This window comes from Pavona decussata, unplaced genomic scaffold (assembly GCF_977016875.1).
Source record: "Pavona decussata unplaced genomic scaffold, jaPavDecu1.1 SCAFFOLD_87, whole genome shotgun sequence".
NCBI lineage: Eukaryota > Metazoa > Cnidaria > Anthozoa > Scleractinia > Agariciidae > Pavona > Pavona decussata.
The window spans coordinates 5,981,286-5,994,011 of record NW_028145504.1 but is presented as its reverse complement, the minus strand read 5'-3'; the positions used below and the strand labels follow the sequence as shown (position 1 = coordinate 5,994,011).

At 37.5% G+C, this 12,726-nt stretch overlaps 1 protein-coding gene across 1 annotated transcript; it reads left to right on the top strand.

Annotated features, from left to right (window-relative positions):
• Positions 1-2,687: 2,687 nt before the first annotated feature.
• On the top strand, positions 2,688-12,179 carry LOC146475058 (AN1-type zinc finger protein 6-like). The gene is made up of 4 exons (XM_085116725.1): positions 2,688-2,842; positions 6,883-7,061; positions 8,605-8,835; positions 9,466-12,179. Exons 2-4 carry the CDS (start codon positions 6,887-6,889, stop codon positions 9,612-9,614), a joined length of 555 nt encoding a protein of 184 aa, XP_084972851.1. The 5' UTR covers positions 2,688-2,842; positions 6,883-6,886; the 3' UTR covers positions 9,615-12,179.
• The last annotated feature ends 547 nt before the right edge of the window (positions 12,180-12,726 follow it).

The following is a 12,726-nucleotide window of genomic DNA, read 5'->3' as shown; positions in this document are numbered from 1 at the left end:
TGCCGAATTTGTTGAGGCAGTTAACTGCTTTCTGCCGCCTTCAATTCATATGCGCTTGCCTGAGGGTCAGTCTCCTTATATTCTCTAATAAAATTCTAGAATTTGAAAACTTTATCTCGTTCTTTGAAACGTTGAACGGAGGACGTTATAGCCATAAGGGAAGTGGTCAAAACTACTATACTCGAAGAGGACTCACAAAACCCCAAAATAGATAGTGGCCTCTGCCTGCACCCCCCTTCCTCAACCGCAAAAGATGGTGTCTTTATTGCGTAGCCACCCCCCTACCCAGCAGTAAAAAATGACACTGAGATACAAACCTCACTTTTCTTGTTTTTCTAGCAATGCTGACTCTTGCTTGCTGAATATTTCTATGTGAACTCAAATTTTAAAGCCAATAAATCATGTCGGTAATTTTTAGGAGATAGGTGGTGCCTTCTCAGTAACCCCCCTACTCCAGACAAGGTGGATCCTCTTCGAACAAACTTGTTATGACCAGTTCCCTAAAAGCTTTGTCTTGGGAGAAAAGCATGTTTGTGCGCGTTACAGAGGTACCTAAAGCGAAAATTACGTTATCAGATATTGTTTTATTGATTTGATTTATTAGAGACTGATACGTGTAACAACACGGAAGGCCTTAACGTTGACTAATCTCAGATTAGCGCTAATCATTGGATTAATCATTGACTTCAACTCGAAGTCCAACTTTAACTCGAATCCAAACTCGATGATTCCCTACTCCCGTCACATCATTATAAGAAATTTTAATCTACCTTTGATTTTTAATCCACTTTTGAGTACTGGGCGTTGACAGGCGTACAGTCAACTCCCGATAACTCGAACCTTCAAGGGAAATTGAAAATTTCAGGTTTGAACGGGATTCGAACCCATGACCTCTGCGATGCCGGTGCACGATGCCGGTGCAGTGCTCTACCAACTGAGCTATCAAGCTAACTGGGAGCTGGTTCGTAATATACCCGGTGGAGGTTGAATAAATGAATTAGCGAATGTATAGGCATCATGAGATATCTCGGTTTTCACGTGACGTCACCAAATTCTAGAATTCAAAACTGGGAGGCCTACAAAACTTTTACCTTCATTCAAGGAAAGATTACCTAAAAATATGTCTGTTCACAATTTCTTAGCTCGATGTCGTGCTTTCTTTTGAAAATAGGCCGTGACAGAGCTTTTCCGTATCTTAAAAATGACTCTTCGGGTGATTTTCAGCATTCTAAACAATTTAAGTTTGAGGAGAAATATTAATCTTAACATTAAAAAATTCACAAGGGCAAACAAACCTCTTTTCTGGCAAAAGTGAACTCCAGATGTTTTTTTCGTATTTCCGGCCGCCATGTTTGTGCCCCTCAGAGGGACACAAACATGGCGTCTCCATACTAAGCTCTATAAATTTATGTGGAACATTTTGTCAAATAACTCGAGTACGGAATGCCGCACAGACCTGACACTTGGACAGATGCCTTATTTATTTATCTTCTATACCATGTCCATTTCTTGACTTCATTCATGGAATGGTTTCGATTTGTTTTTTCAATGGCGTGACAGTGAAAACCGAGAATAGTTTCACATCTAACTTTGTTTCTTACCATGCTCCTTTATCTAGCAAGTTTTCACAATGTTTTTAGCCCGGGGTTTTCAGTGTTGCTTTGACGCTTCCCAACAAGTTTTCAGTGCACTTTATTATGTAGTTCAGTCTTTCTTCATCTCGGTATTCTTTGGTTTAAATTCTTTTGGAATATTTCAGTGTAAAACCTCTCATTTCCATTTTGACTATTTCGTCCCATTTTAGGTCTAGATCGATCTGTCTCTTTATACTTTTCTTTAAAGATGGGAATATTCCGGCAATTGTGCAATCTATTGTCACTAACGAAATCCCATTCGTGTTTAAAACATGTGATACATCAGTCACATTTTTCATTCAATTTCTAGTTAATATTTTATCATCTTATAATATTTTGTACCAGGTTTAGCATGCTGTGGCTGACAACAAAATAATCAACGGTGCTTGACTTTCTTTCTTTTTCTTTCTTTTCCTTTGTTTTTTTTTTTTTTTTTTTTTTTTTTTAATGTTGTTGTTGTTTTTTTTTCCAATTGACACTCACGTCGAGTGACACATGACGTGCAAAGAAGACAGCAACAAGCAAAAGTTCTTTGTTCTAAAAGTGTAATTCTTTTTAATAATCGAATTCTTTTGGCCAGGGCCCGTGACCTTGGTTTAATATTTTCGAGTACCAAATTATCAGGAACCACCCCGTTCGCGCAAGTTCGTCGCTTATCCGAAGAATTATGACGACGTAGCGTTGACGTAAACACCGGCACCGCTGCCCGCCGGCGCGTATATTATTCGTGACTTCCGGCATGAGTTGCAGTGACGTGGTAAGAATTGGTAATCCAAGGCAATGATTTCGTAGGAAATTTGTGCTAAGGTGACTTTTTCTCTCTCCAAAACCAAACGAAGGTTCTCAGAAATAAAGTAAACTCAGATTGCCTCAAAAGATTAAGCAATAAGCGTTTACGATGCCACTTTTGAAAGAGTAACGATCGAATACTCTTGATTTATCAAATGCATGTGATGCGGTCATGTTTCGTATCTTTTGCCTGTTTGCGAGGTTATTTGCAGTCACCCACGGTCTAAAGTGGGCTTCTTTGTCCAATTAGCCAATCACAAGAGGCAAATTGGAATTGATTGACGTTGTGAGCTGAATTAATGTGACGTCACAGTGACCATAACAAAAGGAAATCGCTTCATTTTCCGGGAGAGAAATTGTACGGGGAGCAACGTTTCGTGATTTAAGGAGCTTTCTCCGCGTTTTTGGTCGACATTTTGGTAAGTAGATACTGTTTTAGGTAGTATACAGTGTTGGACTCGAGTTTGTACCGAAAATCCATCGACAACGATGCAAAATTTCCATAGGGCGCTGCCAGAAAAGCGAGCCATATTTGTTTGGCTTTTGTTGTCAGCAGTCTGTGATAGCAACCTCAGTCTTCTGAAACAGACTTTCTAAAACGTTTAAAGATTCAATTTTCTGTCGTCAAAAATCTTCAAAGGAACGTAAAATTATATGATGTTATGTTCAAATGGAGGTTATGTCGGCCCTCCCAACACCACGCGTGACTAGCACGGCGTTTGAGTCTGCCAGTCGAACTAACCACTGAACATTCTTCAAGATTTTTGCTGTATACGTGTAGCCCTTAATACTATTTAGCTGTGGATTGTCTAAACGAAGGGTGTACTTTTTCTATCACACATTTCGTTTTAAACATACTTGAGCGGTTAGCTGAGTTTGAAGAAAGCCTTTCTTTCAAGCCCGCAGGGCCCCAACCTTCTAGCCGAGTCATTCTTGGTGGGTTCATGCATGAAAACGAAATGAAAGGCTATGACAAAGAAATAAAAGAAATTGTTGCCTGAAATGCATCTTTCAGTTTCATTTTCGTGTGTTCTAACCCGTCGAACCTTAGCTTGAAGAAAAATATCGCAACTTCAAATGAAATTTTCAATGCACAGCTTTAGTTTCCCGTCTTTCTCTTTCGTAATGTGGACATATATGGCTATTGCAATCGGCGGTGGTTCGTGTGTTTGTATAAGTTCTATTACAAAGTTATGTCCGTTTGTAGTCTCTATTTGCCTGAAAAGTTCGTTAAAGAAGGTATATGTAAAGTTTTTCGTGAGAATAATCGGGGATTGAGGGTTATGAAAGTCCAATTTTATGGCGTCGCGTCATATTCGACCCGTAAGGGAATACGAAATTATTTATGTTGAACAAACATGGCGACCATTTGAAGCTGTCCTCCGTATAGATTTTCTCCCTTGTTTTAACTTTCATAATTTCAGTGGTTAGAATCTGTTAATATCTGCTTGTAAGACAGTTTTATTGCTCAAGAATAATTCGTCGGTTAGCGATTCGAACAATATCTCATTTCCGTGAAAAAGCTTCCTCGATAGCTTTCTTAATTTCGTGATATGTTGGCTTACACGAAACACAAAAGCACTACTTCTTAAGCGTTTCATTTGAGTTTCCAATGTTGTGTTTTGCCTCTAACGTCGATCATGTCCCTCCCGAAACCGAAAATTATAAACACTGTTCTTTTGCAATGGTAAATTGTACAGTGTGAAAACCTCTTGGGAATGAACGCACGGAATAAACAGTTGTCATAAACTCATACTCGATTCTGGACCTACACATTTCTTCTGTTTAGTCGGGTTTTCGATCGATCCGCGTAACGTTTACGATTTTGCATTTGGAACTTGACTTCAAACGTTCACTCCTTAAATCTGACATTCACATTCAACCTTGTCGACCAGGTAAAAGGTTCTACGTGATTTGAAGTGTGTTTAAATATAGAAACAAACTTCATACTTTCTCTCCTTGAACTTTTGGCTTAGCCAGTTATGTAATATAATTTATAAAAGATTTATTTCCCATTAAAAATTGTCTCTATGGTTGTCAGAGAAAGTTCAAAGCATGTAAGATTCTTCTAGGATAAGTGTAAACACGAGGTTTTACAGGAATTTGATTTGTAGTACCAGGCTTTTTTCTTTTGATGTGAGACCTTGGAAATCGAACGTGAGAACCTGTATAGATATGGTGATAACAAAAACAGTATCACACACTCATCGTTAACTACTTATACACCTCACTTCGTGAAACATTTTATAAGGAAATGAAATGCAATTTCTAATTCAACTAGTGTTTCTATGGCTATGCCTCATTTTCATTTCAGCTGTTTACAGTTTAATCTGAATCTAGTTTAGGAAGCAAATCAGCAGACCAAAAGTTTTTGCTAGATGGTAGTCCATTGTATATCATAACTGTCACTGAATGCAAGATGAAAATCTACAACGTACCATGCATGTGGTGACCTTATGCAATCATTTATCATGATATTTTTCTATAAGTGTGACTAGTTTGTAGATTTCATAGGGTGGATATTTTTAAGATACCTGTAGGACAGTTTGATGTGAGGTATCTAGTCAAAAGCTTGCTTATGGTTTCATAGCCATATCAAAATTCAAAGTACAGGTTAACAGTGGTGATTTTTGCTGTGTTTGGTCTTATTCCCCAGCAGGGGAGAAGGAGCAAAGCAAACTAAATAAGATAAAGTAATGCCCCATTCACACCAAGGCTTAAACACGTTTAAAAGCTGTTTAGTTAAACACAGTTTAAAATTGTTTGATTCATAAAAGCTGCTTTCAGATTTTTTGTTGACTACAAATTTAGCACAAATGAAAGCTTAAGTTAAACTTTGCTTGAATTCTATGTCAAAACCTGGTTTAATTAAAGATGTTTTGTTGGTGTGGATGGGGTTTAAGTTAAATTTGATTTCCATTGTAATTAAATTGGGACCACAGTGTAATGCCTTGTGTTATTGTGCCTCCGTCAGGCTAGGTGGAATATGTGGTGTGCAACCTTGTAAGGCAGAAAAAAGCTAGGAAACAAATTACACAGTCTGTAGAAATAAGGGTTTAGCAAGGCAGGACCTGAAAAATCCAGTGACATATAACAATGGCTAGGGCTAATGAGTTTAGATTTTCTGTATTTTTTGTGTCAGTCCCCTACCTGCGGGTTTCACTCAGTGAAAACATGGTGATCCGGTGGTTGTGAGTTCAAAATTGAGTTCAAAAGTGTTAACCAACATCATGTGAAGAAAGCCAGGAAAAAGAGTTTTCACATGGAAAATTTGGGATAAATGTGAAAAAAAATTGCTTGTAACCCAGTGAATTTGGATGTACTGCTGAGGTTTTATTTCAGGAATCCCCAAAAAAAAGTGGCAAAGTTGAAAGCAATTACTTGCCCACTTCAGTTGAAAAAGCCTAATGGATGGGAAGATCGACAACAGTGAAAGTTTATTTCGACTTGGTTGTATTTTAGCATTTTGAGAACTGAAGTACATGTAAATGTCCCATACAAAGTTTATGGATCAACCTGATCCCAAGGTAGGGACTGAAACTATTCAATTAGCGCAATCTCACTCAGGAAAGGTTAACAAAATTTCAAGAGGCGTACAGTGCCAGTGACGCAAAAATTTGGCCACCTAACTAGGCTTAATGGCTTTCTTGTTTATTAACCAGTCTGGAGCTCTTCTGATGGATTTTTCCAAAATGAAATGCTATAGCCTTATTCTTTTGTGAGGGTCTATTTCTGTCTCTCACATGCAGGACGAGAAACGCTCTTTCAAGTGGACAAGTGGAAAGTTGTTTTACTTGTCCAAGAAAAAGACAAAACAATACAGGATATGATAAATTACCAATTTACCTCTGTCAACAGAAGGTATATGGTGCCAGCAATTACATTGTACTTATTTTGCTGTACAGCAGGTCGCATCAGAGAAGTTGGTAGTTACATCATGTATACGTGCAGCTTAAAGATAAGCGAACTTCGCACATGCGTACCATATGCAAGTATTATGCGCGTATGCGTATGTTGTCATACGCGTATGAATAAGGGCATGTGCGCGTATGTCCTGCCTTTGTTATTCATTACCATACCTTTGCTTTATGTGGCATTGTGTTGCACCACAAAAGAAACGGTATTAAGTAAAAGCGACAGCCCGCAAGCACACTTCAAAAAGACAAATCAAACATGCTCACAATTAAAGTGTAGACTGTGTATTGTCTTTTCTGAAAGATCTTTCTAAGGGAAGCATAATTCCTTTAAGCATGTAAAGGGTTTTAAAGGGCCATTTTTGGCCAAGCATGAACAGGAAAAATTAATCTGAAAGACACACTTTTACAACTTGTGCATCCAAAATTCCCTTAAAAAATAGAAAAGTCACCCATTCCAGGTGTTTTGCACTGTTTTACATTCTGTGTTGGCAATCGATGTACTGAGGATAACACTTTTTTCTTTTTTTTTCTTTTTGCAATAGTGTAATGGAAAGAGGCTCAGACGACACTCAACAGCCATCTTTATGTCGTATGGGATGTGGATTTTATGGCAGTTCCTCAAGTGATGGAATGTGTTCTAAATGCTTCAAAGATGCATTACGGCGGAAGCAATCTTCACCAACTACCAGTGCAGCGTCAATGGTGTCAAGTGCACCCACAGGTTAGTTCAGTGCTGAGGGCACATTTTTGTTTCATTAATGCTTTAAATGGAAAGGATTTGAAAAAATAACATGAAAAGAAGTGCTGCTCTATAGCTTACATTTGAATTGTCGTAGGATTTCCTCTACATTGTACAGATTCAAATTTTGTTATGCAGGCAGACCTGCATTAACAGCCAATCTCTCTGCAATGGCCACTGGCAAACAATCCGTACATTTGACCTTATCATAACCTCCCTAAAATAGCCACCTCTGCACAAATAAAACATCAGCAATGGCCAGCTAAACAGGTCCAATCCCTCAAATTACCATTCTGTAATGTCCACATAACAAGCAGCTGAAGAATTGTGGACAAAAAATACAGTAGTGATGCTGTTTAGCTGAGCAAAAAAATGTTAACACGAATAAAACAAGACCAAGGATGGTCATCATTGTTTAAAAACCAAGTTTTGGTTTATAACAATGAGAAAAATTTTACAATATTTTAGTCATGGAATTAAATTGAACAAATGGACAGCTGATATATCAAGGCTTATTTGGTGTATTAAGAAGGAAATGAATTGAAGTACATGTAATTAAAGAAACGTCCAGAATGTAATTAAAGAAAGAGGTCTAATTCTCAAGAGGATTTTATTCCCTCATTAATGCTAGGCTATAAATTCTTAATATAGAAAGTTTTAAAAAACGTTAACGTATGTCATGTTGGGTGCTTAAACTGACGCATATGTTTGAGGAACTGTTTAGGTAAATTGAATTTGGTTGTGAGACTCAGCACGTGTTTAAAATATACATGTATTGATGAAACAGCACTAAGTTTGAACACTTTTTGTTTTAACTTGCCTTCAGAACTGAAAAGTTTTGTTTAAAGGCTTGCAGTTTTTTCAATGCAGATCAAACTTTGCTGACAGTTATGAGTTGTTTGTACATGTATGTACATGTACTTCTTCTTTTGTACATTTTGAAAACCATCACATGAATTATTTCCATTTCCTGAGAAGAACCACATTGTGTGCAAATTCTCAGACATGTGCTTTGCACAGCATTTCATTCCTTTTGCCTTAAAGGAAATTGTAAAAAGGTTTTTGCACTCAGTGTGAATAACATAAAAATTCTCATAGCCACAAGAAAATGTTTGCTAAAATTAGGCTTGAGTGGTGTCATGTTACACCCCACCTCCCTCGATGGCATGTAATAAACTCAGCACCCAAGGCGGCCATTGTAGAGAGGTTCAACTGTAGGCTATTTTATTTTGACAGTAGAAGTTTTACATGTATCATCAGGTAAAGAGGGAGTTAAGTGACAATTTTTTTATTGTATTTATTTTACAAGCATTCTTGCAATTGTTTGTCATTTTAAAATGAGAACATATTTAAATACTGAAACATTGTTTTAGGAAAGTCAAAGTGACTACTATGCTAATTACAAAGTCTTGAAGCTTTGGTGCTGTTATGAAAATTAATTTTCTTACAAGTTCTGTTAAATACATTTGCAGTGTGATACAAAAAGGGAGCACATTTTTAGAAGGAGTTTGTTGTTGTATTGTAGGGCTGCCTGAAGAACCATGTGCATCTCATTTGCCTGCAAGTGAGGATCTTGCAGCAGCAGCAGCAGTAGCTGAAGTGAGTCCATCATCGTCGACCAGCAGTGTCTCAACAGACAACGATAGTTTAAGACAACCTGAGGCTGAAGCCGAGGCAAGCACCTCCGAAACGAAAGAAAAAGCAAAAACCAAAAGAAATAGATGTTTTATGTGTCGTAAAAAAGTAGGATTAACTGGTGAGTATAGGTTACTGATTGTATTCTTAATGTTAATGAGAGCTCCTGTTGAACAATCTTAAGCTGCAGACTGTGATCACTGCCACAGATGTTTTGCTGTTTTCAATTTACAGCTGTTTTTTTTTTTTTTTTGGATGCTAATAATGTTTCTGAGATGGACAAAATGATTTTTATAATCTAAACCTGTTCCCTTCAAAATTTTTTACTTCTTTTATTAACACATCCCATGCTTCATTAAAATGATCACGATGGAGATTTCATGGCAAATCATTTCAATATTATACCATACAATGTATGTGGTTTTAAAATATTAATAGCTGGGCTGAACGTTTCAAATGTCACTTTAAGAGATATTAGTATTAACTTTCTGAACCTGGTCAAATTGAATGGCTAACTGCCTACATCTGTGTACTACTACTGTACACATACTTTGGGTTTGCTCGAGATGCAGACGGGTACGTGTGCTTAAGAGAGCTCTCATTTCTGAGACCTCAAGCTTTGATGGTAACTGAGTCTATTGTTCACTGTAGGTTTCAGCAAAATCAAACACAGCTTATCCCAAGCCAGGCAGAATATTTTCATGTTCTTTTATACAATATTTACAAAAAATGTTTATTTGTTTTTCTTCAGGATTTGAATGCAGATGTGGAAACGTGTACTGTGGCCTTCATAGATATTCTGATAAACATGACTGCAGCTTTGACTACAAGGCAGATGGCAGGGCCAAGATTTCAAAGGACAATCCTGTAGTTGTTGGCTCAAAGATTCAGAAAATTTGAGATATAAACAAGTTAGTCAGGAGTGCTTGGGTAAAAAGGTGTTGTGTGGTGCCAGAAGTTGCTATCTTTGTGTGTTGTTCAAGTGTTAACTTGTAATCTGTGTGAATTCTCTCGAGGCTTGTATCCTAGTGGTAAAGTTTTGTGATACAATATGTAGCCCAGTGGGCACCAGAAACTCTAATAAATGTCAGTATTTGTAGTCCAGTTACCTAGTGCACCACTTGCCCAAGCATTTCTTTTTGAATTCGTTGCTTCCAGACTATTTCTTTTGGATCACCTATTGCAGGCTTAATACCGGAGAGGTCATAAATTATGCTCAGGTTAATTTTATGTAGGACAGTTTGATTGTAATATACAAGTGATTGCTAATAATTGCAAAGGTGAGCTTTGGAACCTGTCTTTTGCTTACAGCTAGATACTCAGCTTTTATTACTTACTGTGAATAAGGGGCACACGTCTAAGGAATTAAATGGCATAAACTGTGCTTCTTTCAATGTAAACAGACTAAAAGACTGAACACTGTTACTTCTGAGCTTTGTTATGACGTACCATGTACATGTATTGCTTACTATTGGCCAACAAGGCTCGTTGCCTGTTAGATAATTCTGTCATGCACCCCCAGAAACTCACCTTCCCAAGAAGTTTCATTTAGATTTTGTGTCATTTGTTTTAGAAGACAATATCACGGCACAGCAAACTAGAATTATGGAATGACAACTTGAAGGTTGTTTTGATCTACAAATAACACGCACTTCTTTTCGACATTGTCATAAATAAAACTCGTAATGAAGGTCTTTTTGGTTTTGCTGTGAAGATTGGGAAATTAGGGAAGCTGTTAATGTAGGTGCTGGCAAGGTTTTTGTTTTGTATTAGACTAGTGAAAATTCCCATGGAATATGTCTCCATGTTATTGTGCTACTTGTAACTTTCAGGACTGGTGTCGGGAACTTCCAAAGTGGTGTTTTGTTAAATTAGTACAAAAAAACTACAAACTCTGAAATGCAAAGACCAGCTGAAAGTCACTTTGGAAGGTGATCCCATCTTTTCATTACAAACTATGTAGAGTATTTTTTTTCCCTTTGAGCTACATTGCATGTTCCCTTTTAAAACTTAACTTTGACCTATACTGCTTGTACGTAGCATAAGCCTTAAATAACTAGTTGTAATTATCAGTGAATTAATTTAGTATTCTCATGGTTGAACCCAGATCAGACCAATTTTTCCAGACCTGAAGGGGTACAGGGTGGTCAAGCACGATGTTTAAAGCACACCTCTTAAGCAGGATAAAGACTCCTGTGTCACCGATGGGAACATGTTCAGTCAAAAGGTTGGGGTACTTACAAAATTACTGTAGTTGTAAGGTCTTCGGCATATATCTAAATTTGGAGACAATACTTTTGTTAAATTCCAACACTTGAAGATAGTTTAGAGGGTTTATTTTGGAATGTTGTATTGCAGAGTTACCGGAAATAAATTATTTCAGTGCATAAAATTTGCCCTAGTGCGTTGAAAAAGGTGAAAAATTTTGCCAAGGAAGGAGCCCTATTTTCCTATTAGAAAGAGATCTGACTTTTGATTACATTTTGCGAACATGGTTATAATTTGAAATCATTCTGTGCTACACACCTGAAAATGCTATGCTACTGTACAAAATGTAATCTGCTATCAAATCAGCTTATGAAAGGTTTTACATCTTAAAAAAATCTTTTGGCAACAATTTATCATCAAGTTTCATGTTCTGTGAGAAAATTTGAAATATCTTGGACCCCCTTTTGTAAATAAAAAGGTTCTCTAAAATCTCTGAAAGGGTGTTTCATTTATTGGGCTCTCAGAAGCCATTTATCCTAGAACAAATCCTGAGTTTGCAAAGACATTTGAATACAGAAGTTATCATGCTACACGTGTTTCACTTTCTGCGTTTTGTCACTTGCCAGTTTTTTTGTTATTTTGTTTGGCATCTTGTTCAGTTTCCCCTTACTTCATCTCTGTGAGTGATCATTCACCTATACCATGTCTTTAATGCTGTATCCGTGTGTAATTATAAATTTGTGACACCCCCCTCTTCAGTTCTGGAAAACTAAAAACAGATGGCAAAATTGTCATTTCTCTGAATTGTCCCACTTTTTCTTTAAATTTAGTTATTAAGGGAGGTAAGGAGAACTTTAAAGTTGATCAAGTTCATCCATGAGAACGTCTCGGAAATGGGAGAGGGCGGGATAAAAAAGCTATTATCAGATATTCATATTTTGTACAGTACCTATTAAAATAATTAACACTAACATAACAATGAGAGACTGAATGTTTGTAAAGTAATGTATGGCACTTGATGATAACAAGGAAAAGTTCAAAGATTTACTTCATCGTGTAGTATATGCAATAACAATAAGGCTGTTTTGTGAATTATTATTGTCCAGATAGAAAATTTCCATGTAAATTGTTGGTGTTAGACAATGCTCCACTGCAATTCTGAGTGTGTTTTTGTTAGGGGTTGTTTATAATGCAAGCTTTTCTCTGTTGTCAAGGGATACCATTAATAAATTTCTCATTGCTATATCAGTAAACAAATGGTTGTGGTTGTTTATTTTATCTATTCTAAGCAAAATGTTAGGTTGCTTGATGGACTAGACTGCTAGCACCTCTTTTGTTGACAGTCGATAGGCTGAGCAAGCAAAGGAATGAAAACAGGGTCAACAAAGGAAGAATTCCCCCCAGTTTTTCCCAGCTAATTCAGGTTTTCCATCAAAACTCGTGATTTGAAATAAGCCCCTTCCTGCCACCCTCTTTATTTTTAAAAGCTCCCCTCGCTTGTAAGCCCCGGCCCCCTCTTCTTGCAAGGGTTTCTGATTGGCCAGTAGGACTGCAGCCTCCCTCTCCTCGCAAACGCTTTTTGGGATCGTCACGCAATCTTTGAGAGAAAGATTGCGTGACAAGCTAAAAGAGCTTCTGCGAGGGAGGCTAGTAGGACTCCAAGTTGGCGGGAAATTCCATCACAAATAACTCCCGAGGTCCGTAAAAATTTGGTGGGAGTGGGAGTTACCTGCTCCTGCTACGGGTGGTGGTCCCCTGTCGTAACCTTCTATAAATTTTCCAAAGACTGACCCACCGCCCTTCC